At 40.4% G+C, this 26,293-nt stretch overlaps 1 protein-coding gene across 4 annotated transcripts in view; it reads right to left on the bottom strand.

Annotated features, from left to right (window-relative positions):
* The window catches only part of vti1a (vesicle transport through interaction with t-SNAREs 1A), a 284,729-nt gene that overhangs the window by 92,876 nt on the left and 165,560 nt on the right, over positions 1–26,293 (bottom strand). For 2 of the 4 annotated variants that reach the window (XM_062055539.1, XM_062055540.1), the window contains 2 exons: positions 9,777–9,847; positions 4,320–4,392 (listed from right to left, as the gene is read on the bottom strand). In XM_062055539.1, the coding sequence (XP_061911523.1) occupies positions 4,327–4,392; positions 9,777–9,847 (137 nt within the window). In that variant the 3' untranslated portion in view covers positions 4,320–4,326. The remainder of the gene's footprint in view (positions 1–4,319; positions 4,393–9,776; positions 9,848–26,293) is intronic. The other 2 variants (XM_062055537.1, XM_062055538.1) reach the window with 1 other exon arrangement.

The raw sequence follows: 26,293 nt of genomic DNA, 5'->3' as shown, positions 1-26,293 counted from the left end.
CTGCCAGCCAGGACCCCCCTACTATCCCAATGCTTCAAAATACACCCGACTGACCCAGCCCCCCTCCCCCGTCTTGTCCTGCCGGCTTCATTGCCCTTTGCTGTGCCCACTTCTTCCCAGTGGAAACTGCCTGAGGCCCAGTGGTTCTTACTGGCCTCGCTCCCAACAGTTCCAGTAGTAGTGGGTAAGACGCTGGAGATGTTGGCGCAAGCTAACCACAGTCGATGTGTCGTGGAACCAGAGGATCTTCAATAAATATAAGCATGCTAAACCCTAAAATGCATCTGTAGCGTTATTTCTGAGAGTTCAGTGGTGTTCTAGCCGTCCATAGCTTTCCTACTCGTATGGATTCTTCATTCATCACTCCAAGCAATGTTTGGAAGTTTTATAATTTAACTGAAACAATTCATAGTTACTAAACCGTCCCATGTGTGATGTCTGTAGGAGTGTCATATGCCTATTTGTACGTCCTATCGTAATGTATTGACACTAGCACTGTTAGCATTAGCTAATATGCTAATACGTTTACAAGTGTATGTGTTAGTATTATTAACTTACAAGTACATTCTTTTTTTATTGTTTTAGTTTCACAAATCTCTTAGTAAATTCACAAAGACGTCACCGTGGAGTTATTAAGTCTGTTGAGCTGATTGGAAAGCTAGGTTCCGCTGCTAGCGGGTTCATAACGACAACTTCTGTTTTATTTGATCAGCTAATTACAATTAAGATATGTAAATAAATATTTAAAAAACCCTTTAAACAAATCCAATTTCATTGACAACCTGGTCTGGTGAAGATAAAATAAAATAAGATAAATAAATAAAAAAAACATTTTCTTGGATAAAAAAGAAAGTAAAACAATATAAAAACAATTACATAAAAAATAGTAATTAATGAAAATGTTAGTGGACCAGCGGCACACACAATCATGTGTGCTTCAGGGACTGTGTCCCTTGCAGACTGTGTTGTCTATGTAGTGGGAACCAGAATATTGGTAGCAGAAAGAAACAACCCCTTTTGTGTGAGTGGGTGTGGATGAGTGTGAATGGGCTAGGGAGGTTTTTTTGGGTTGATGCACTAATTGAAAGTGTATCTTGTGTTTTTTTTATGTTGCTTTAATTTAAAACAATTAATATATATATATATATATATATATATATATATATATATATATATATATATATATACAGTATATTTACAGAATCCTTCTGTGTAAATTACTAATTTCCCAACAAGTATATCCGCGGCTTATAGTCCGGAGGGGATAATTTATGGGAACATATTTTTTTTCCCCCTCAAATCTAGTGGGTGCGGCTTATATACCAGTGCGCTCTATAGTCTGCAAAATACAGTAGTAGAAGGTTCTTTGTTGTCCAACAAAGCACAGCTATTTGAGACGTGTGTTTTTGGCTCCAAATAACAAAGTCCATCAAGTTAATTGGCTTTCTTGAACCCTGACAGCCAGCTTAATGGGTGTCTAATTGTTTCCCGGCCGGGGTGAGAAATAACACTGGACGAATGAGACACTTGAACATGAGGTGAGACAATCCCAACAAGGATATTTGGAAGTCTGTTACACGTTCATTTTAGCTTTCCGTTATATAAAGCAGCAAACTTTTCACCGTCCCATACCCTTTCAGATCGTTGACCTGAAGCCATTCGCTCCTGAACACTTGGAAAATATAAACCAGTGTCTGTAAGCACACACTGTAAACTATTATCAAATATAGTATTAATTGAAAGGCAGTGAGGTGGAAAAGAGGAAAATATTGTTGACTTACTTTTTTTAGATTTGAGTTCCCTTCTATTCAAATAGTGACGAGACAATCAAAATATTTCTGCTTCCAGGTGAGTTAAAGGGGGTGAACGTAGTGCCGTTTCCATCACGTACGGTGGCGGGTGGTCGTAAAAAAAAAAAAGCTTCTCAGTTGGGGGCCCCCACTTTTGGAAAGAGCGCTCATAAATCCTGATTTGAGCCGGGCGCTAAGCAGAGGAAGTGTCAACAAGGGTGGGGGTTCGAAAGAGGGGAGGGTGCCGCCTAGAAATGTTACGTCTGATTAAGTCTTCCCATTAGGTGACAGCTGAACTTTAACATTAATATGATAATATTGAAATAAGTGTGTTATTTACTTCAGGGACAGAGCAGGGGTGGCAGAGAAGAGAGGGTGGGCGACGGGATGATGAATGATTTCTGGACAGCTACGGGTGACAAACCCCCCTTGCTCGCTGTCTCCCCCTTACGCCATAATCAAAGTTGACAAAATGGAGACATATGCAGAAATATTGGTTACAGTCGGCGTCACAGCGCTCCTCAGGCCTCCCCTCCCCAAATTGTCTACGGGCACTGAAGCATCTATTTCAATTGGCACTTCCTTCCTGAACCCTGGGTTTTACATTTAGGTTGTGTCATTTACATATTACTCTTAATCAAAATACACAGTGGGGGCCACACACAATAACAAAACAAGAAAGAGGGAGCGGGAAATAAAACAAGTGGCGTCATGGTTCAGGGAGTGGTACTTTATGAAATGGAGATGTGATTGAACACTACTGTGTGTGTGTGTGTGTGTGTGTGTGTGTGTGTGTGTGTGTGTGTGTGTGTGTGTGTGTGTGTGTGTGTGTGTGTGTGTGTGTGTGTGTGTGTGTGTGTGTGTGTGTGTGTGTGTGTGTGTGTGTGTACGTGTGTCTCTTTAAGCGTGTGTGTTTCTAAGTGTAGACACGGAATGGGTGGCGGGTGCATGAGACGACGCGGCAAGGAGTATTGAATTATTTGTGTTTGATGGTAGCAACTTGTTTATATTTGAACCAGCAGGCAAGACAGACCATACTGATATTACTATAATCACAATGGTAGACAAGCACAAAGTATCACAACAAAAATTCTGCAACCGTCTGTTTAAGGTTTTAGATTCTTTAGATACACTATATTGCCAAACGTATGTGGCCACCCATCCAGATGATCAGAATCAGGTGTCCTAATCACTTGGCCTGGCACGCTTTTCCATCTGGCAATCTGATGGACGAGTTTTTGATTGATTGATTGATTGAAACTTTTATTAGTAGATTGCACAGTACAGTACATATTCCGTACAATTGACCACTAAATGGTAACACCCGAATAAGTTTTTCAACTTGTTTAAGTCGGGGTCCACGTAATGTTGAGTCTGAGTTTGGAGGTTGCCAGGAGAACGGTACATTTCGGACTGCATTGTGCCGAGTGTGAAATTTGGTGGAGGAGGAATTATGGTGTAGGGTTGTTTTTCAGGAGTTAAACTTTAAATGCTCCGGGATACCAAAACAAGTCCTGAAAATGTGCACGCATCCGCAATTGTAGTCCGTGACGACACCGTAGTCATAAGCTTCTTCTTTTTCTCTACCTTCTTATGTGGCATTCATCTTCCACTGTTGACATTTCTAATATAAAGTAGCGCAAAGTTCTTACTTATATCTGTCAGTAGACTATCTATCAAAGCGCTGAAAACTGTAGTGGGTTTACATAATTCACCCACAGGACTTTAGTTATTAGAGAGTTCCGGTTGGACGGTTTTTCACGGGACACATTTCCGGCGTTTATGTTGCATCATTGAGCCACGGATGAGAAGATGCTGCTCCGTTATTGATTTAAGTAAAGTCTGAATGTCATTAAAACAGTTAGCTCCATCTTTTGACACTCCCGTCCCCAACCTTGCACACTACATCGCTACAACAAAGATGACGGGGAGAAGACGCTGTTGAAGGTGAGCCACGTAAATAAGACCGCCCACAAAACGGCGCATCCCGAAGCGACTGTCAGAAAGCTACATGAAAATGGTCTGTAAAACATGATCTCTGCAACACTTTCACCAAAGAACCACCATCACATGTTATGTAGACCACAAGGAAGTGTTTTAAATTTAGAAAAAAATCATAATATGACCCCTTTAATGCGCCTTGGTGCGCCTTTTGTATGAAAAAAAGACCTGAATAGACCCGCTCATCGGCAGCGCACCTTTTAAAACGGTACTTGTTTTTTTAATACACATGCTTCAGGCATTTAAGTTAAGTTTAGTGTTGGAGTTTGTAAAAGTATTATTTAAATTGTTGACACCAAAATGTCACTTTTACTGTAAATTAAAATCGTTTATCAGCCTCTTTCACAACTAAAAATTGGTATCGGCCCTGAAAAAAAAACATATCGGTCGATCTCTACTATTGTGCAATGATGTTCTAGTACTAATGTGTGGAGTGATAAGCTTGCTGTTATGTTGAAGTGACGCTATTGTGAACACTTCCAGACTTGGTGCGAGCAGACAGACAGCACATTCTTAAGAGTTTCCTACCTGCCTCTTACCTTCTCAGCATGCCAGTGAGGATGCGAGAGCTCTTGCCCAGATTGGCGTCCGTTTCTCTCAGCTGGAAGGACACACAAGCGATATAAAGATGAGACCTTCCACTTTCTACAATAGAGAAAGCTTGACTTCAGACAGAAAAATATTAGTTTAGCTTTTACTTGAAAGGTTATAAATACAGTGTACAGTCGACCCTCGCTTTTTTTTTTTTGTTAAAAATTACTAATAAAAAGCATATACCACATGGTTTTGGTGTAAATTAAGTGTTCAATTAAGTTTTATTTATGTATCATATGTATTACAGTGCAGTATTTGTCTTGTTTTCTATTATTATGTGGTGGCGATCAATAAATATTCACCAAGCAAGACTTCCATTTTGTGCTAATCTTGGCGCTATTTTATCTTCACCGCAGGAACAACTTTGAAATGAACTTCATCTTCTACTCCTGTCACATCAGTAACACGTCTCCACATTGGTCAACGTCTGACGCCGGGGTGGGTGGGGCCGGGGCGGGGTTAAGGAGTATATTTATAGCTAGAATTCACTGACATTCAAGTATTTCTTTTATATATATATATATATATATATATATATATATATATATATATATATATATATATATATATATATATATATATATATATATATATATACCGTATATATATATAAAAAAAAAAAAATATATATATATATATATATATATATATATATATATATATATATATAGATATATATATATATTATACATAAATATATAAAATATATATATATATAAAATATATATATATATATGAAAGAAATACTTGACTTTCACACACATAACACTCCTCTACTCATTGTTGTATTTGAAAGTGCAATGCTTCGCAGCCAGTAGCACAGCCTGTGAAATTAAATTGGCAGGAAAGGAGTGAGTTTAGGGTTGAATTGTCCATCCTCGTTCTATTCTCTGTCACTATCTTTCTAACCATGCTCAACACCCTCTCTGAAGATGCATTGCTGGTTGAGGTGGGCGGGGTTGGGTGGGGTGGGGGGGGGGTGTATATTGTAGCCCGGAATAGTTAGGGTTGCATGGGATTCTGGGTATTTGTTCTGTTGTGTTTATGTTGTGTTACACTGCGGATGTTCTCCCGAAATGTGTTTGTCATTCTTGTTTGGTGTGGGTTCACAGTGTGGCGCATATTTGTAACAGTGTTAAAGTTGTTTATACGGCCACCGTCAGTGTGACCTGTATGGCTGTTGATCAAGTATGTCTTGCAGTCACTTACATGTGTCTGCAAAAGCCGCCGGCTGCCGGCACGCTGTTTGTATGGAGATGCAGCGGACGCGACGACAGGTTATAGAGGACGCTAAAGGCAGTGCCATTACGGCACACCCACAATGTTGTTGACCGGGTGAAAATCGGGAGAAATTCGGGAGAATGGTTGTCCCGGGAGATTTTCGGGAGAGGCACTGAAATTCGGGAGTCTCCCGGAAAAATCGGGAGGGTTGGCAAGTATGTCAACAACTGTCTGGCCAAAGTGGAGATGAACTCTTTTGATGCACTTTATTTTCGACATCAGTAACACAGCTTTGGCTTGAGCAATGAGGAATGACTATGCAGGACACGCATTGCTAACACGGAAAGCTAACATGACAGCTAATGATTGTAGCAGCGAGTGTCAAGTTGACCAAGTTATTGCAACACACAACGGTGGTTTCAGCACATAGAAGCTCCGTTCTAACTTGGAAGAATTACCCAGGATGTGATAAAGTATTCCACATCATGTCTATGTTTTAGTGGCCGGGTGACAGCCACATTACCGCTTGGAGGATCCTCGCCCAAGGCTACTATATTGGGTGAAACGAGTGCAAAGATGACTATATGGCTGTTATTTCATGTTTAGAGGACTCCAGTTATGTTAAAAAAATATTAATTTTGAAAGTTGTAAACAAGAACAGTTTTTTATGCTCTATGAAAATATTTGATTCATTAATAATAATCCTACTATGCGGAAATATGTTTATCGACTGCATACTGAAAATGCTTAAAATATAGTCGTGGTGCTTATTTACCTACACCACAAGGTTATGTTTATGGTGTTAGCTTATTTCCAACATGCATACAACCCACATATGCGGTCCTCTCCAAGGTTTCTCATAGTCATTCACCGACGTCCCACTGGGGTGAGTTTTTCCTTGCCCGTATGTGGGCTCTGTACCGAGGATGTCGTTGTGGCTTGTACAGCCCTTTGAGACACTTGTGATTTAGGGCTATATAAATAAACATTGATTGATTGATTGATTTAATCCTACTCCAAATGTTTGTACTCAATCTGAAACACAACAATGAATAAATAAATAAATAATTTTTTTAGAAGTAATTAAACATTAAATGCATAAATAATGAAAAATAGACGTGTAACTGATTTTTAGATAATAGATAACGATAATGCCGTGAAGGTATCAAACAAAAACTTGGAGTGTAGTTTTTTTCTGGAGTTTTAGCGTTGGCCTGGTTTGAAAATAAACTACATCTCCCAGTAACCTCTGCGCAGCGCGAGACCGGAAGGTGGAGGCGTGGAACGCCATAAGAAGGAAGTGAAGTGTCTTTTTTTTTTTTTTTTTTGGACATTTCATCAAAATATGTCCAAAACCTTTTGAGTTATGTTGCTAACAAACAGACAAACAAATCCTGGCGACAACATAACCTCTTTGGCTCTGCGTTCTGCAGAGCAAAGGGCGCCACTTTCATCTAGAGCAGTCCTTCTCAAATAGTGGGTTGGGGCCCCCCGCTGGGATGCCGGGGGTGCGCTACCTTGGGGAACATGCTTTTTTTTTTGCCATACCAGAATGTGATGAAGGGTATGTAGCACTTGGCTTCACTGTAACCACGGTGGGAGACAAGGAAAGACCGGTGTGTTGTTCCCTTTAATGTTAATAAGCTCACAACGTTGTGCAGAGGTATAATTGTGACAATGTTATACACAAATTTTACTATTTAGAGTCATGGTAGAGAGTGGGCAAGGGCGCAAAATATTGATATATTCTTCCATGGACGCACAGAAAATATTTGAGAAGCACTGCTCTGCAGCGTTTCCAAGGCGACACAGCCAGCCGGTCACGTTGCAGCGCACGGACGCAAATCACCCAAAAAACCTGTACATCGCGGGGAAATATGAGTAAACCGAAAAACTTCTTGATAAAGCCACAATCCATCCATCCATTTTCCGACGCTTGTCTCTCTCAATGTTGCGGGGAGGGGGCTGGGCCTAACTTAGCTGCACTCAAACGGAAGGCAGCATATTGGACAAGTCGCCACCTCAAACAGTCACCTAGTAAATATATATAAAGACAGCAAAGCCCAACATCAGTTGATGAGGTATTTACATTAATAAAAGTGAAATTGTTAGTTAAACTTTGAGAAAGACCATATTCCAGACTGATATAAACTCATAAAGTAAAAGTTGAAAGACACTAAAATCAACATTATTGTTTTACACTGGATATTTAAATGGTCACTTTAAAGTCACTCAACTAAGTTTTTTTTTCATATTTGCTTGAAACAGTGGATGTTCCTGCACAATTCTTTGCACTTAAAAATACATGTTTGTAGTATGATTAGCATTTAACATGTTAATTGTGTTCAATTACAGTAATGCTACATTACATTTGACACATTATGGCATTTTTAAGTCTATTGTGGGACATATACCACAATTATATCGTACCGTGGCCTCAATACCGTGATAGTATCGTCCCGTGATACTTAGGTACCGTTACTTGCCTAATAAATAAGGTTCTCATAAATAGTTAAGTAAATTAATGACTCACATGATGAGATGAATTACATAATCTAATTTTTCAATAAGGTTTAATATGTTTATCAGGATTTTTCTTTCTGTACTTCGTAAACACTGAGTATTAACAGTTTCTTAAACTGGATCATGTTAGTACATTGTTTGACTTATTTGCTTAATCCATTCCATAATTTAAATCTACTTATTGATATACTAACGGTCTAAAGTGCATACAAATATTTCAATAAAAATTTCTCCCAAAGGTTATATTTCTCCTTTTTTGTTGAAATATGCAACCAATCACTTCTAGGGTTGGTAATGCCTGGTAATTATATGGTGGCATTCATTAGAAACATTCCTAAGACTTCTTAAACTAATTGTATGAAACAAGGTTTTTGTGGTACTTAACTAATAATATAGAGTGCAAGAAAAGTGGAAAGAAAAACGTACAAGTCTTTGACAACATGCTAATAAGTATATATATCGTTACAAAGCATTACCAAGTCTAGAAGTGACTGGTTCTGTTTTTCAATCATAAGGTTCTCTTTTTACAGGGTAGAACATTTGCATTGCCAACAAGTGGATCTTTCCAGAAAATCTACACTACAGACAAATGCGGTTGACGTTGGTCCGCAGAATCCTTTGGGAGTAAATCTACACATCTTGTTCTTTGTTCCTGCTCAATCTGCCTTCTTTAGCGTTAGCTTTGTAACTATACCTCAAAACTGTTGTTGTTAACTTCCTGAATTGCTTTCTGTCTTCTGGCTGCACTGAGCTGAAGTCCTGGTGGTAGAAGTACACTTCATTTTCCCTTAAGTTGCGACAAACGCCGGCTTCTGTTTTGTACCAAAAAAGCCAAACATAAAAGGAACCGTTTCCTGCTGCGCATAGCACTTGATGATGAATAATAGGATTTTCTTATTTATAAATGTATCATATTGTCACCGGGTGGCTTAATTTTGTGAATGACGGTTCAAAATGCTTCCAATCTTCATGCATCAGTTGATTTTAAGTGTGTTTGCTGATGCAAATTTGTTGCTTACTATACCTCTTAACTGTGTTTATTTATCTCTATTCTTTTTACTTTGCCCTACAATCCGACTTTAAAGCCAAGTGTATGTGTGTGTGTGCAGTTGGGGGGTTGGGGGCTTTGAGCAAAGAAGACTCTTGGGAAGAAGGGGGGGGTAATAAAAAAAAGCAAAGAAAGAGAGAGCGAAGCAGCCTCAGTAGACACTATTTTGAAAGGAGATGTTTGATTTCCTTTGAAAAGGCCTGAGCGAGGCCCACTGCCTTGTTGTGATCTTTAAGCATTCGGCGTTTGAGGGGGGCCGCCCGGGGTGGGACCCCCTTCCTGTGTTTGGTCCGTCTTTGCCTTACCTGCCTGTCTGCTTGTAAGGCGGTGAGGATTGGGACTATTCTCAGAGGCAAAGAAAATGAAAGTACTGCATGTGTGTTTAATCAAACTGATTCAAATGGACAGGAAATATTGATGAGAACATACAAGGTGCAAACAAGTGCAGGCGTGCCCCCAGGCAATGGATGTCACGATTGTGTGCATACATGTTGTGTTTACTCTGCAAACGCTGCAGCGAGCAATGACCCGCGCTAACAGCTTTACGGCCTGGCAAACACTTGTAAGAACCGCGCCAGTGCGTCCGGGTGGCAACTCACCCTCTCCCTGGCTCTCTGGATCTTCTCACGGTCGGTGTTAAGGTTGGCGAGGATCTCCTGGCCCACTTGTTCTGCGGAAACAACAACAAAAACGTGTTTTTGCCACGTGAGAGGAGCAGAGACATGACCTCATTACATCGCAAGGTTTCGAGGTCAAATTCAAGCATGTTTTCAAGCACTTCCCAGAAAGCACGTTGAAGGTTTGCCAGGACCTTGCAACTCATTAACATATTTATATAAATACTGTTGGATGAAAACCACGTATGTCCACAATTGGATCTGTTGGTCTACTAAACATCCAGTTTGCCCTCTACGTTTGCATATCATTTGAATGCACCTTGCAGCTTCCTATTTATTCCAATACTGTCCGATGAAAACCATGTATCTCCACTATTTGGTCTGTTATACAACATGTCAAATAAAATGTTGCCTCTAAAATTGCATTTAAACTATGAAACGTGCCGATCTGAATGTTTCGTGCAGCTCACTTACATTCAGTACAGGCCAAAAGTTTGGACACACCTTCTCATTCAATGCCTTTTCTTTATTTTCATGACTATTTACATTGTAGATTGTCACTGAAGGCATCAAAACTATGAATGAACACGTGGAGTTATGTTTTAAGTCCCATCTTAAAACTCATTTGTATACTCTAGCCTTTAAATAGACCCCCCTTTTAGACAAGTTGATCTGCCGTTTCTTTTCTTTCCACATCTGCGGTCCACTCCAAGGTGTCTCATTGTCATCCCATTGGGTTGAGTTTTTTCTTGCCCTGATGTGGGATCTGAGCTGAGGATATCGTTGTGGCTTGTGCAGCCCTTTGAGACATTCGTGATTTAGGGCTATATAAGTAAACATTTATTGATTGATTGGTGTAATTAACAAAAAAAAGGTGAAATAACTGAAAACATGTTTTTTATTCTAGTTTCTTCAAAATAGCCACCCTTTGCTCTGATTACTTTTTTGCACACTCTTGGCATTCTCTCGATGAGCTTCAAGAGGTAGTCACCTGGAATGGTTTTCACTTCACAGGTGTGCTTGAAGCTCATCGAGAGAATGCCAAGAGTGTGCAATGCAGTAATCAGAGCAAAGGGTGGCTATTTTGAAGAAACTAGAATATAAAACATGTTTTCAGTTATTCCACCTTTTTTTTGTTAAGTACATAACTCCACATGTGTTCATTCATAGTTTTGATGCCTTCAGTGACAATCTACATTGTAAATAGTCATGAAAATAAAGAAAACGCATTGAATGAGGAGAAGGTGTGTCCAAACTTTTGGCCTGTACTGTGTATGTATCATTACTTTGTGATGAAGACCACGTTTATCCACAAATGGCCTCAAAAAGTGCATGCAAACTATGATTCATGCTGTTTTGAATGCACCTTGCAGCTCCATCACATATTTATACAAATACTGTCCAATGAAAACCATTGCCACAATTGGTTTTGGTTAAATGTTCTACTAAAAGTTTGCAGGAAAACAACTACTAAGACATGAGGGGCCAAGTATTTCCCTTTGCCATGAGAAATAAACCAAGTGACTGGTGCAAAGCCAAAAATGTGGCCTCTAAATTCATATCTAAAGAATGATGATGATTTGAATGTCCCTTGCAGCTCCATGACATACATATTTATACCAAAACTGTGCCATGAAAATAATGTATGTCCACAGTGGAATTCCAACCGAAACAAAAAGGAATTGTACCTTATGTCCTTTTAAAATGCTGAAATAAACAGACGTTCAGGTAAAAAGAACCCCAGCTTCCATCACGCCCAGCCCACCCACCGCAGGGCTTCACGCGGTAATGCAATATTCATCATTCTACTGCCATTCTTCTTCTACTTTCTTTTTACTCCAATGCCTCGCATCAGTCGTAGGTGCAAACACATTAACGCGCAATTACGAAAACATCGCCGACAAGGCACCTGACATGCTTGTCAGTGGTCCCTGTCAGTCTCCTGTCCCTTGGGTTGGATATACCAAAATAAAAATGCGCCCGCCTCCCCTTCTCCTGCTATTGGTATAGCCACTCTGCTACAGTATTAGCGTTTAAAAATGATGGAGGCTAGAGGATGAATCGAGAGGGGAAGTGAAGAATCTTTGCACGGATCAAAGACAGGCTTTCAAGCGCACCAAACAAATCGGGAATAAACAACACAGTCGCTGGCTGTATTACACTACACAGGTGCCGCACACCAAAGGGCCCACGTGCTGAGCGCCTGTATGAGTGCAAAAAAATGGGCTACATCTGGCAGCTAAACAAGAGAGTGCAGCAGAAAAATGGGGGGGAGAAAAAAAGAGAAGACACTGTCAAATGAACGACACTCCCATTCATCCCAAACCTTTTAGCTCCCGACACTGTAAGTAACTCAAATGCGTCGCTTCCTGCCTTCATTAATTTCTAATCTGGGAGCAGACAGATTGAAGGATACCCAGATTAAACAGCGCAGTCAGACAGTCACATGTGACAAATAGGGCAGATTAAAAAGACTGAGCGCAGGTATTAATAACCATAACAGAACCCTCCTCCCTCCCTGTCCCATTCTTGTTGTAGTAGAACAAGGGAGAAACAGAGAGGGTGTGTTATAGCGGAAATCTTTTTAAGAGACAAATAAGCACGTCTATCCTTCTATGTCAGGCTTAAATAAATGACTGTGACAAGTAAGGACTCCCCCCCTTAAGTAGATTATTGGAAAAGTTTGCCATGTGGAGAAAAGGAGGTCTCGAATAATGCCCGGGGCACAGTCAAATATATTGTGTTAGCGTAAGATCTTCTGTAGAATCTTGTGTTTACTGCAGGGGGATCTTCTGTTACCAAAGTTTTAATTCTTCCACGATAGGATTATTGGAAGAGTTAACCATGTGTACAAAAAAAGATCTCCAGTAATTTCTGGGGCACAGTCAAAGATGTGCGGTTAAAGTAAAATGTTCTATAGTGTTGGCCAAATTTTGAATTCTTCCAAAATAGAATTATTGGAAGAGTTAGCCATGTGTACAAAAAAAGATCTCTAATAATTTCTGGGACACAGTCAAAGCTGTGCGGTTAAGGTAAAATGTTCTATAGTGTCTTGTGTTTACTGCAGGCGGGATCCAGCTTTCATTGCCAAATTTTGAATTCTTCCAAAATAGGATTATTGGAAGAGTTAGCCATGTGTACAAAAAAAGATCTCCAATCATTTCTGGGACACAGTCAAAGATGTGCAGTTAAGGTAAAATGTTCTATAGTGTCTTGTGCTTACTGCAGGCGGGATCCAGCTCTCGTCGCCAAATTTTGAATTCTTCCAAAAATAAGTTTATTGGAAGAGTTAGCCATGTGTACAAACAAAAAGGTCTCCAATAATTTCGGGGCACAGTCAAAGATGTTCGGTTAAGGTAAAATGTTCTATAGCGTCTTGTGTTTACTGCAGGCGGGATCCAGCTTTCGTCGCCAAATGTTTAATTATTCCAAAATAAGTTTATTGGAAGAGTTAACTATGTGTACAAAAAAGGTCTCCAATAATTTCTGGGGCACAGTCAAAAATGTGCGGTTAAGGTAAAATGTTCTATAATGTCTTATTTTTACTGCAAGCAGGATCCAGCTTTTTTCGCCAAATTTTGAATTATTCTAAAATAAGTTTATTGGAAGAGTTAGCCATGTGTACAAACAAAAAGGTCTCCAATAATTTCGGGGCACAGTCAAAGATGTTCGGTTAAGGTAAAATGTTCTATAGCGTCTTGTGTTTACTGCAGGCGGGATCCAGCTTTCGTCGCCAAATGTTTAATTATTCCAAAATAAGTTTATTGGAAGAGTTAACTATGTGTACAAAAAAGGTCTCCAATAATTTCTGGGGCACAGTCAAAAATGTGCGGTTAAGGTAAAATGTTCTATAATGTCTTATTTTTACTGCAAGCAGGATCCAGCTTTTTTCGCCAAATTTTGAATCCTTCTAAAATAAGTTTATTGAAAGAGTTAGCCATGCATACAAAAAGAGGACTCAAATAAGGCCAAAGTCAATGGCACCATCAAAGATTGGGTTAAGGTACAATCTTCCACGCAATATTTTGTTTACAACAGGTGGATTCCAACTTTTTACTGCCAAATGTTTCATCCTTTTGGCAATGAACTTATTGGAAAAGTTGTCCAACAGAAGGTCTCCAATAGTTCCCAGGATTACAGTCAAATAAATGTGGTTAAGATGGAATCACCTGAATTCATGTGGGATTCTACCTCTGCTGCCAAATTCTGAAGGGTCTAAAGCTGAGTTTCTCGATCTTCTTGAGCCCACGGACCGGCTCATTTTCTGTCTAACCTCTGACAGATGAAGGGGACACTGAGTAGATGACGCAGGCTGATGTTATAGTAAGCCATGGTAAGGCATAGTCATGTTGTCATTTTGTTAAAAAGTGATGAAAAATGTTAATTTTCTGAAAATATCCAGTACCAAATAAAGATAGGGGCATATTTGGGCCAGGACTTTAGACATGTAGTTACTGGTTAAAAGGGTTACATTTCAGTTTTTACCCATAAATGACAGTTTTATCTGTCACGTACAAGTGTAAATGACGCTTCTCTGGGGAAAGGCTCTTTATTGTCCTTACCGTGTGTTGTTTCAAGCACAGTTACTAGTTTTCTGGCAGGTATGTACATTTCCATTCATCTTAATTAAAAATTGCTCACACCAGTCTGTGAAAGACATCATTAGTTAAAAATTAAGTTAAAAAACCAACCTGCTGTGTTGATTTAAAGCGCAAGTATTGAACTAAAGGGCGATAAAAACAAAGCAGGAGAGAAGACATTTAACATGCCTTAGCCCAGACTTGTTGCTCGTTAGCGAGTCAAATATTCTCTCCCATTTTAAACAGCTATTAACAATTTAAATAACCCCTGCGCAGAGGCCTCGCTCTGACTCGCTTGTTAAATATCTCCGTACCCAAAGGTCTATTTAACAAGCTCCATTATCACGTTACATTATGCTCGCAGAAGCACCAGAGAGCTCTTGTTTAAACTGGTTGCTCTAAGAGAACTGCAATAAAATAATTAGGGTGGAAAAGCTGATAGAGCGATGCGAGGGAAGTGAATGAATTTGAATTTTCCTTGTAAACCCATGGACTACCCACTGAACTGGTACTATCACTCAATTGTTCATTGTTTGGTTAATGATGACTTTGGGAGGAGAATGTAGGCCCGTGTGACGTAAAAGTAAAAGATGATACATTTCTGAGGACAATTCACCTCTGAAAGTCAATCGTTCCAAAGCTCTACAGCCTTGAACTTTCTTCACGACATGGACACATCTAATTGGACATTTCATTTATTTTACAGCAGCCATTACACACCGTCTAAGAGCGCTTCCCGTCTGTCCTTTTCCGTGTTGCGTTTTTTTTTGTGTGCCCCCTGGAGCTGAGAGGGTACGAGCCCTGACGGCGCCGAGACCCAGCACAGCCTCCTTTTCATTAAAAACTAGTCACCACTGTTTTGAAGGTGAGCCCACACACTTACGCCACCGACACAAACCACACACTCCAACAAAAAGGCTGCGGCGGACCGGCGGGAGGGTTGAGCGTGTGTGGAAGAGGAGCCGAGGAAATTTTGAGACCATTTTCTCGCTCACAGTCAACTGCCAGCGACTCCCCCAGCGCATAAAGTTACCTCGTCTTTGTACACTTTTTTTTTTCCAGGAGTAACAACTTCTTCAACTGCCTGGTGACACTCTTTCATCACCTTGCATCAAAGTTGCACTCACACTGGGATGTATTTGTGATGTCGTGCCCACAGGCCATGAGGCTAGCATCTCGGTAAAAGCACTGTGCTTTAGCTCCAAAATAGACACAAAAAAAGGTGCCAACTGCTCGGTCGCACAGGTAGTGTTACGCAACACTAACCCGTAGGAACAACAAACTCTTGTCCAAGTTAGGAGTTGGAGCTCAGGTTTTAGGGAGGTGGAAGGTGGTAGGGACACCCTCTGGAGGGACTAAGTGGTATGGTAGCAGAGTGGCTAGCATTATCAGCTATGAATTACCTACAGAAACCATATAAAAACAAAGAATACATTTTTTCTCCATATTTTTTTCCATTTTCATAAATTTTTTAAAAAAGTTCCAGGGAGCCACTTGGGTTGCCAACACCCGAATTAGCGTGTACCCTCTTTTGTCTTTCATGTTTTACATATGTGTATTTTATGTAAAAAATAAGCATGTTTTTAAAGTCTTTAGAACCCATAATTTATCTCAGCCAACGGGAATCTTAATAAACTAAAATAAACTTCTTTGAACACCCAACTCAGGGGACCTTCCTGTCTGGCATTTGCATGCCGTTTTCCACATAGTTTTACCCACCTAACCTCTTGAGAACCAGCGTCCTCTACAGAGGCCATTCATGTTTTGAAAAACAGGGATATTTTGTCAGAACCTTGTAACTCTACCAAAAAACAGACCAAAAACAAATGTCCGCTGCAGAGGATGATGGTTTTCAGAAAGTGTCCCATTATAACTCTTTCATTTCTGATACGCTATTGATATTAGAGCCTTGAGTATTGGTCAATACCATTATTGATCCAATAAGATATTGGCACAAATCATACTTATTTGTTATTTTGTAGTGTAGAATGTTAAAAAAGTATTGATCAAGTGAAATTACTCAAGCAGAGAACAACAATTCATCATTATTAGTCGTCAGGAATGGACATAATATATGTTGCTTTAAAGTTGAAGTTAAGTACTAATTGTTTTTGGCGACACCTAGTGGCCACAATAATGAATTAAGTCAGACTCAAGTTGAATGATACGGACACATTTGTTACTGCATACTTTGCAATACACTTCTGCCTTGTAAACTTTGAATCTGTAAGTAATATGCGACTATGATTATTTGAGTTTATATTGAAAAATGTGTTATAGACTGCAATATTGTTTAATAGCTTGTGTGCTATCGTGTGCTTAGCTGTTGTGTAGCTACTAGCTCCTCGAAGCCTACAGGCTACCATGTTTACCTTTTGTTGTTGACCTGACTAAAATAGAATAAAAGACTAAACTCGTGTGCTTATTGGGTGGTATTTACATGTTACCTTGCAGCCAAGCTTTGCACAGGTTAACTGGTTGTATCGGAAAATTAATAACCGGATGCGGCACGGTTGCAATGTCTATAATCGGTCACTGGATGCCACACTTTTGTAAGATCAAGATTAGGCAATCGGATGCCACACGGTAGCAAGATCTGGCGTCAGTTTCCGGATGCTTCACTGATTTCTGAACTGAATCGCAAGATGGATCACATCATGGAAAAGCTGGTTGAAAGGGAAACATTGGATATGAGGGCCAGCATGGACGAATAGAACAGACAAGCCATTGTAATGTCTGCTCGCGGAAAAACTAAAATCCTAATCTACGATTTGACTCCCTCGAATGGCCTTGACGCTGCAACAACAGGAGCAGGCTGTTCTGAAAACATCCCCGCGGACACCTCAATGATGGACGCTTTTGACCTCCCTCCCTCCTCAACGACACCTGGAGTCAAACTTTTGCTTGCATGCAGAACGGCCCCAGGTCTATGGACACTACATCAACACACCCAAGACAAAACCCCACCCCACGCCTTCACCACCGCTTGATTCCCTTTCGGGGTGATGGACGGCTGGCAGCGCTTCATAGCAGCAGTCGACCTCCAGGACCCCAACTCCCCCCCTCTGTTGCAAGTTGTCGTGATTAAATGTAACATGTTTATGTGTGCATGGCATGGAGGTTTTTTTCCCCACTCCAGACTAGGCCCCCTTAGGAGCCCAGTCTAGATTGTAATTTTTTACTCATCTTCATCCCCAGCGTTTTACCTTTTTCCCCACCTTTTACGGGGCGCCTCGTGGCGACCCATCAGCGTTCCTGTTCTGTAACCCTGTACACTGTTTGATTGTCTAATCTTGAACGTGTTTGTGCTGAAAACATAGATTAGTTGTACTTGTTGCAATGACAATAAAGACCTATCCGTTATCCTGTTGAAAGATGTGTATTTGGCCCCCAGATACTGCACAGGGGCCATATTTGGCTACATGGTTGCAATATTGGGATTTCATCCACAGAAGCTACCCAGTTGCAACATCTGGAGTCATTCAGCGGATGTTACAAAGTTTTTGCCCACTAATCCCTCAGGGATGGAGCTGAATACCCATCCTTCCAGCGAGCCACCCATTTTCTACCGTTCACAGTGAGCTAACTTCAGGCAAAAGGCGGGTGACACCCACCCTCCTACGTGTCCAGGTGGTGTTAATGTCAACTTTCTGATTAGTCTCGGCTGCCCTGCTCCAAAACTGAATATTCTAGGTAAGGAAGACAAATCCTTAAGTCTATCCTGACTTAGCCCTAACGTCGGGCCCTTCCTCTCATATAAGCAATGGAGGGCAGTCAGGGTGGATTTCTGGGGTTTTTCTTCACTTCGCCAGGCTGTGTGTTTTATTCATCACCGGCGCCCTGACCCTGCACGGCTCCTGTTCTGACAAATCACTTCTGATTAAGACAGATCTCCGTTAGTCAGACACTCAACTTGGCCTATTCATCATTCCGCGGGAAAAGTCTCGGCTCGACTCCCCCACCCCGACCTTCCACCATCCCTCCCCCCGCCACGTCGTTTGTGTGTCCGTCAGACCGGAGCGAGGCGCAAAAGAGATTTCCGCTGCTGCTTTAAATGGCTGATTATGGACAAACTGGCGGACGAAGAGACGTACGGGAGTCTTATGGGTGATAAGACGTGGGTTTAATGGTATCAATGACTGTGGAAAACAGCTGGAAATGCAAGCATTTGTTTAAAAATGAAGAAAAGTGGAGAGAACTGGAAGATGTCAAATTTACATGTTTTCCTACAATAAAGTCCATCTCACTCTCATTCATTTGGAATGGATGAGGCAAGAAATCACTTCTTCTGTACATGCATTTTTAGGACTAAGACTACATTGCACAAAATATTTACAATACATACAATCACCAAATTCAAAAGCATTTATATGTGAAGCTTCACTTTACTAAACAAACTCCTCACAATGCACCCAGGCGTGTCGACGGCCACGGAGCCATTGTGTTAACATGCCGAACAAACTCGATTAAATTAACCTGAACGACAACCCCCGCCGGTGGCTGCGAGGCGGGAGCAGAGGCAAGGCTGCTGACGCTACAAGCAAATTGCCTGGACTTAATCAAGCGGTCCTACTGAAGCATCCAAATGAAAACTAATGGACTTTTGGTGCCTGGGTTGCAATTGGTCAGCCAATACAGCCTTTCTAAGTGCTTACCGACCTGTCAAACAGAGTGTGCTTGTTAATTCCATTCCCCAGTGTTGAGACAATGATCTTTTTATGTGTAGATTAGTCCTGGCCAAAATCGTAAAAGATGTATGAAGTGTATAATTGAAAGTCACCTTTCGAACAAGCTCATCTAGTGCACTATTCATCATCCTGACATTTTAGGAAAAACTTTTTTTTTTTTTGTATAGAAAACGATATAAAATAACAATAATAAAGGAGCACTGGGAGATATTACATTAAATACACATTTAAACTATCCAATCCAAACAAAAGTATATGTAAAGTTATTTGTCACACCTCAACAGGACAATGGCCAATTAGTCGCTAAGTAGTGAACTTGTACTTAATAGCGAACATGTTCTTCAAAAAGGGGAAAGGGTGGAGTGCCATCTCCAGGTTGGGGAGGAGATCTTGCCCCAAGTGGAGGAGTTCAAGTACTTAGGAGTCTTGTTCACGAGTGAGGGAAGAGTGGATCGTGAGATCGACAGGCGGATCGGTGCGGCGTCTTCAGTAATGCGGACGCTGTATCGATCCGTTGTGGTGAAGAAGGAGCTGAGCCGGAAGGCAAAGCTCTCAATTTACAGGTCGATCTACGTTGCCATCCTCACCTATGGTCATGAGCTTTGGGTTATGACCGAAAGGACAAGATCACGGGTACAAGTGGCCGAAATGAGTGGTGTGGCGGGTCTCTCCCTTAGAGGGTGAGAAGCTCTGTCATCCGGGAGGAACTCAGAGTAAAGCCGCTGCTCCTCCACATCGAGAGGAGCCAGATGAGGTGGTTCAGGCATCTGGTCAGGATGCCACCCGAACGCCTCCCTAGGGAGGTGTTTAGGGCACGTCCGACCGGCAAGAGGCCACAGGGAAGACCCAGGACAAGTTGGGAAGACTATGTCTCCCGGCTGGCCTGGGAACGCCTCAGGATCCCCCGGGGAGGAGCTGGACGAAGTGGCTGGGGAGAGGGAAGTCTGGGCTTCTCTGCTTAGGCTGCTGCCCCCGCGACCCAACCTCGGATAAGCAGAAGAAAATGGATGGATGGATGGATGTTCTTCAACCAAAACACAATTTAGTTACTGTAATTTTAGTAGATCGCATTGAGCTGTCTGAGAAATGTCAAGGAAATTACATTTATGGGGTACAACTTTGGTGGTTGAGAACGGAGCCACACTGTGCCAAATTTGTAGGAGCGGATCTTTTGACAAATTGTTATCTTTTGATCATACGGCAGCTCTTGTGGTGCAGAGCACAAGTCCTTGTTTTGCAAAGTAGAGGTACAGGATTCAAATTCCCTGGCAAATTAGGGGTGGCAGGATCTAAATATACTTATGTTTAATGATGTTAAAATTGTTAATTTTCACACAAAAAAAACAAATATTTGAAATTATTTCCCATGATTTCGTTTCAGTGTAAAACAACACATTTAATTAGTTTGACGAATAAGAAAAAGTATAAAAATAGTTGCACATAAATATAAAAACTGTGAAAAAAAATGTAATTGGACGGGGCTCCAGATAAAATTATGCTTTGGGCCCCAATTTAGGCTTCACAAGTAGATGAGGTTATACGTACACTAATGTGAAAATTATTGCAATTCAACAGAACATTTCAGCAGTGTACGAAAAATTATTTAAAGTGCTAAACTCTTCAAAGACAAACATTTGTCTCTTGTAGCATTTGCAAAATCAATGACTAGTTGTGTGAAAAAAAGAACTACAGGCTTCCCTACACATCTTAAAACACTCTCCTTATGTCATAACTACAAACTCATTTACAAATGCTTTGTAAAAAATAAAAAATAAATAAAAAGTACAGGCCTCACAGCACATTTTAAAATGCTTTCCATAAGTCACATTTACAAAATCAAGGACTAAATGCTTTGTAAAATACAGGCTTCGCTACACATCTTAAAAGGTTGTATTTAAGTCCTATTTACAAAACCAGGTACTAAATACTTTGTAGTAAAAAAGTGCAGGATTCAGCACACATCTTAAAACGCTCTCAGTAAGTCACATTTACAAAGCCAAGGATATAATGCTTTGTAAAATCCAGGCTTTGCTACACATCTTAAAACACTATACGTAAGTCACAATTACAAAATCAATGACAAAACGCTTTGTAAAACGCAGGCTTCGCTATGCATCTTAAAACGCTGCCCGTAGGTCACATTTACAAAATCAATGACTGGATTCTTTGTCAAAATAAATAAATAAATATAGGCTTTGCTACACATCTTAAAACACAGTCTTTGTCAGTCACATTTGCAAAATCAGTAACAATGCAACTAACAATTTACAAGCTGATATGAGAACATTTGACGATGTCTCAAACATTTTCATGTCGTTTGGCTGGCAAATGCAGATCAGGGGCCGTACTTATTAAGCTTCTTAGAATTACTCCTAAGAAGTCTGCTAAGAGTTGACTTAAGAGTAAATAAATTCTTCGCTGAAAGCTGCACTTAAAAGTTAGTTATGAAGCGTCTTACTCACACTTTCAGCGAAGTGTAGGACTGAATCTTAGGTGTCACACTCAGAGCTGAATTACGACATTACTATGTGCCGTAAACGGAATTTTAGGTGACGTCATTTCTGTGTCCATAGAAATGACCAATCACGGAAGGGAATCTGTTGTCTAAGAATAAAGAAATATCTTGGAAATATTTAAGTGGACAATGGGAGTGTATATTTTGACAATAAACTACAAAATAATACAAAACAAACTAGTCCCCGCCGGCACTCACGCTACCGCTCCCTCTCTTCTCTCGCCCACACACTCACTGACGTCACTCACCTCACGGCCACACACATACGCTACTGTCTTAACATTTTCTTTCCAATTCATTAATTAGGCAACTAATTTGAAACTGGTGTGGGTGGCTCTATATATACTAGCCCACTGCAGCCACATGCAGAAATCAACAAGGAATCGAAAAGTAATAAATCTGTGACAAAAATAATATCCGCTCTGTCTAAACGATACCGTTTGATCAGCTGCTCGTCATCAAAAAAAACAAAAACATTGTTCCGTTCCCTGAACGTTCGCGCACGTCTCTCTCGCCTCAGTGCCATCCCCTGCTGGCAACTCCTAACCACTTAAGACACCTCTGAAGGTCTCTTAAATATCGTGGAGAGTAGGAGTGATTCTTAGACTTAAGAACGTTGATAAAAAGCTTGTATTCTTAAGTTTGTGAGTAGGACTAAATTTCGCAAATTCTCAGGACTTAAGTGTAAAATGGCACTCTAAGAAGCTTGATAAGTACGGCCCCAGATTCGGATTAAACCTAGTTTGACATTTCAGCATGTGATTTATCTGACATAGAACTAGATTCGAATTGGGTAAGATTTCCTGTGTGCCAAGAACCCAATTTGACAAAAGAAGAACGCCCAAAAATAATCAATTTTAATGCGATACAAACTACAGACGGGAAGTCACATTGACCAAATACTACAGTACACTTTATTAGTGATATACCAGGGAAAAAAATTAATTTAATTTGGGTAATCTGACAAAAAACACTGAATGAAACACGACTCCATTGGTGGAAATGACTTAGGTAAAGTTTCCCCTAAATTGCCGTAAGCGAACTCACCGGGAGGGGGGGTGGAGGCGGGGAAAAAAACTTGACGTCCAGTTTGATTTTCAACAGTTTAGGAGCGCTAATCATCCCATTACTGTTGATTAAAGCCTTTCACGCCTTTAATCAAAAAGTTGACGGGCAGATCAAAGAGCGGAACACACATTTTCCCTGCCTTTTAATTATCAGTACAACACTACACCTCGGGCCGACTCCTTCCCCTGCTCATCCTCTCAAACTCTGTGAAAAGCTTGTGAAAGGAGATCTAACACTCCAAAAACAGTTCATTATCCAATAAACGGGGAGATGGGAGAGAAACACACACACACACACACACACACGCAAGTTTTCAGGATTGATGATTAGTGAGGATCTTGGGGGATGTCTTCCCTATTAACATGTCCCGAATTGGAACACCTTAATTACGCTTGTCAACATGGCGACGTGGCATCAAGCTCATTTGCATGTTTTGACAAGGCTTGCTCAGAGCCTTCTTGGGTTTGTTTTTTTCCCCCTTCAGCGTGCAAGGTGGGCTCTGAGTAGTTACCTCAATGACTACTGATTACAGGCCCCTCGCCGCTAAATGACTTAAATAGCTTGTTAAGTGTGCCTTGTTGGGATTCGCCCGCCCACCTTCTCTCCGTGAGTGAGTTTAAAGACGAGTGAAGTCCGTATGAAGAAGCCTCTAACAGACACCATCAAAACTAATGATTGTACGACAGCTTGATTGTTCATGTCCAGCTGCTAGCGTTCTTTGGAAGTTACCAAAAGTCTGACATTTTACAGACCCAAACAAAAACTTCCAGGATAACGATATTGTATCCATACAATTTTTCCCATACACCAATACAGGGCAGAACTGCAGTCATCGTTTGTTTACTAAAAAAGTATGACATTCTTAAAGGGTATACCGGTTTTTAGAATATGTTAATTATTATTGGATAAGCTGAAGAAGATGGAAGGATGTATAATCATTATTGATACTAAAAGGCAGGCCTGGGCCGATAACATATATTGACCTACGAATTATTAACCACTGATGTAAGGATAATACATAATAATAATGCATGTATTTTCTTTCAAATGCAACAAACTTGTTTTTCTTATGTATTTTAACGTAACGTATTATTCTGACCATAGGGCGCACCGGATTAAAAGGCACACTGCCGATGAGCGGGTCTATTCATGTCTTTTTTCATACAAAATGTGCACCTTCAACCCTAAACTAACACCCTCCCTTCCTCATCATACCTCTTCGGATTGTAAATAATCAAATGTAAACAATCAAATGTAGACACTTTTTCTTATAATTTCTGATCTCTCTCTCTGTGTCCACTACTTGCTGTACATATCCTACCAAGTCAGACCTACACTGTTCCAATGTCCATTTCTCCGATGATGCAATTGTTGATGACTGAAGTGTTGATACCAACCAAACTTAACCCCCCCACCCCCTCCATATCTCACACCCCGGATTGTAAATAATGTAATTAATTCAATGTATATACTCGGATGATTATCTTGTGTGATGACTGTATTATGAAAATAGTATATATCTGTATCATGAATCAATTTAAGTGGACCCCGACATAAAGAAGTTGAATAACTTATTCGGGTGTTACCATTTAGTTGTCAATTGTACGGAATATGTACTTCACTGTGCAATCAACTAATAAAAGTTTCAATCAATAAAAAAAACGGATTATAAGGCGCATTAAAGGTTTCATATTATGATTTTTTTCTAAATTAAAAACACTATCTTGTGGTCCACATAACATGTAATGGTGAAAGTGTTGCATAGATTATGTTTTACAGACCATTTTCAAGTAGCTTTCTGAGCGTCTATTCAGGATGCGCCGTTTTGTGGGCGGTCTTATTTACGTGGCTGACCTTCGACAGCGTCTTCTCCCCGTCATCTTTGTTGTAGCGGTGTAGCGTGCAAGGACGGGAGTGGAAGAAGTGTCAAAAGATGGAGCTAACTGTTTTAATGACATTCAGACTTTAGTTAAATCAATAACGGAGCAGCATCTCCTCATCCGTGGCTCAATAATGCAACATCAACGCCGGAAATGTGTCCCGTGAAAAACCGTCCAACCGGAACCCTCTAATAAGTAAAGTTCTGTGGGTGAATAATGTAAACCCACTACAGTTTTTAGCGCGTTGATAGCTAGACTACTGACAGATATTAGTAAGAACGTTACGCTACTTTATATTAGAAATAGCAACAGCGGAAGATGAATGCCACATAAGAAGGTAGAGAAAAAGAAGAACCTTATGACACGCGCACATTTTCAGGACTTATGCAGATCCCAAATACACATCAGCAGGTGCCAGAAGGTAAGATAAGTTGGTTTTGCATAATATTGCGAAACAAAACGCCAGGTAATATGTCTGATAATAGGTGCCATTTTGCGGTCCTTATACACGCACCATAATAATACTTGTATGTTTAATGCGCCGACAATCCATCAAGCGGTGCGGCTTCATAGCTTACCGAAGTCGTACTAAAACATTTTGACAGATTTTTGAGCGCAATGTTCTATATTCTCAATGGAACATTTTAAAGATTTGGTGTTGTTTACTGCCGTCATATTGCAGTCCACACGTATCTCTTATGTATGACTGCCATCTACTGGTCACACTTATCATTACACCATGTCCCAAATAAAATTGCTTCGAGGTCAGTAAGCACAACCAGAATTATGCCGTACATTAGGCGCACCGGGTTATAAGGCGCATTTTCGATTTTTGAGAAAATGAAAGGATTTTAAGTGCGCCTTATAGCCAGAAAAATACGGTAATTGAAATGAAAATGTTTAAATCTCCAAGTCAATAAAAATCCAAACAAATAATAACAATAAAATATACTTTGTCTGTTAGCAAAATGTTGCACTTTAATAAAAAATACAACCAAAAGCAATACAATATCTTAAGGAGGAGACCATAACAACAAATAAAATAGCTCAATAAAGTATTGACAAATAAAGTTGCACTTCAATATTGAACATGTAGGCAGATGTCGAGTTGTACATCGCTTAACTGACAATCAAGTAAGGACCTTGTGAAAAGTAACAATATAAACACTACATTTTAAACAAATAAGGTCATATGCAAAACAAAATTAAGTTTGGCAGATTCCGAGTGAGGAACACTGACATGACATGACAACATGACAGCACTTTTAAAAAATGCTAGTTTTCTAACAGTATTAAAATGGCAGCATGTCTTTGGCGATGTATTCAACCACACTGTCTGTGAGCGCACACTATTTTGCAATGTTTTGTTTACACTGACCTGTCACCTGGCTTCTTCACCAAATGCGAAGAGAGTGTGAAGTGGGTTTGGACTATCCGAGTGGTTGCATTTCAAGTGGGCGTTGTTGTAGTCGCGCACATGAGGCAAACTGGCTTCTTGGTGTTAATAGGCTCATCTCGTTCCAAATGTTTCAATTGAAATATTCCTACACTGGTGCAGTGGCATTTGGTTTTGTGATCATTTGGTCCATGTTAGCTGTTACATGCAAACTAGTTACACTGTGTGATGCTCGCCAGCCAGCGGCCGGCGTCGCTGCACAAAGAGTCAAAGACACTTTATTGAGGACAAGATAATTTACCCTCTTCTTTTCATTCCACGATGGTACAAACACGCATATAGCTGCTAAAAGCGACAAAAAGCGTGAATGCT

Source organism: Entelurus aequoreus, linkage group LG08, assembly GCF_033978785.1.
Source record: "Entelurus aequoreus isolate RoL-2023_Sb linkage group LG08, RoL_Eaeq_v1.1, whole genome shotgun sequence".
Taxonomy (NCBI): domain Eukaryota; kingdom Metazoa; phylum Chordata; class Actinopteri; order Syngnathiformes; family Syngnathidae; genus Entelurus; species Entelurus aequoreus.
This window is presented reverse-complemented; position numbering and strand designations above follow the sequence as displayed.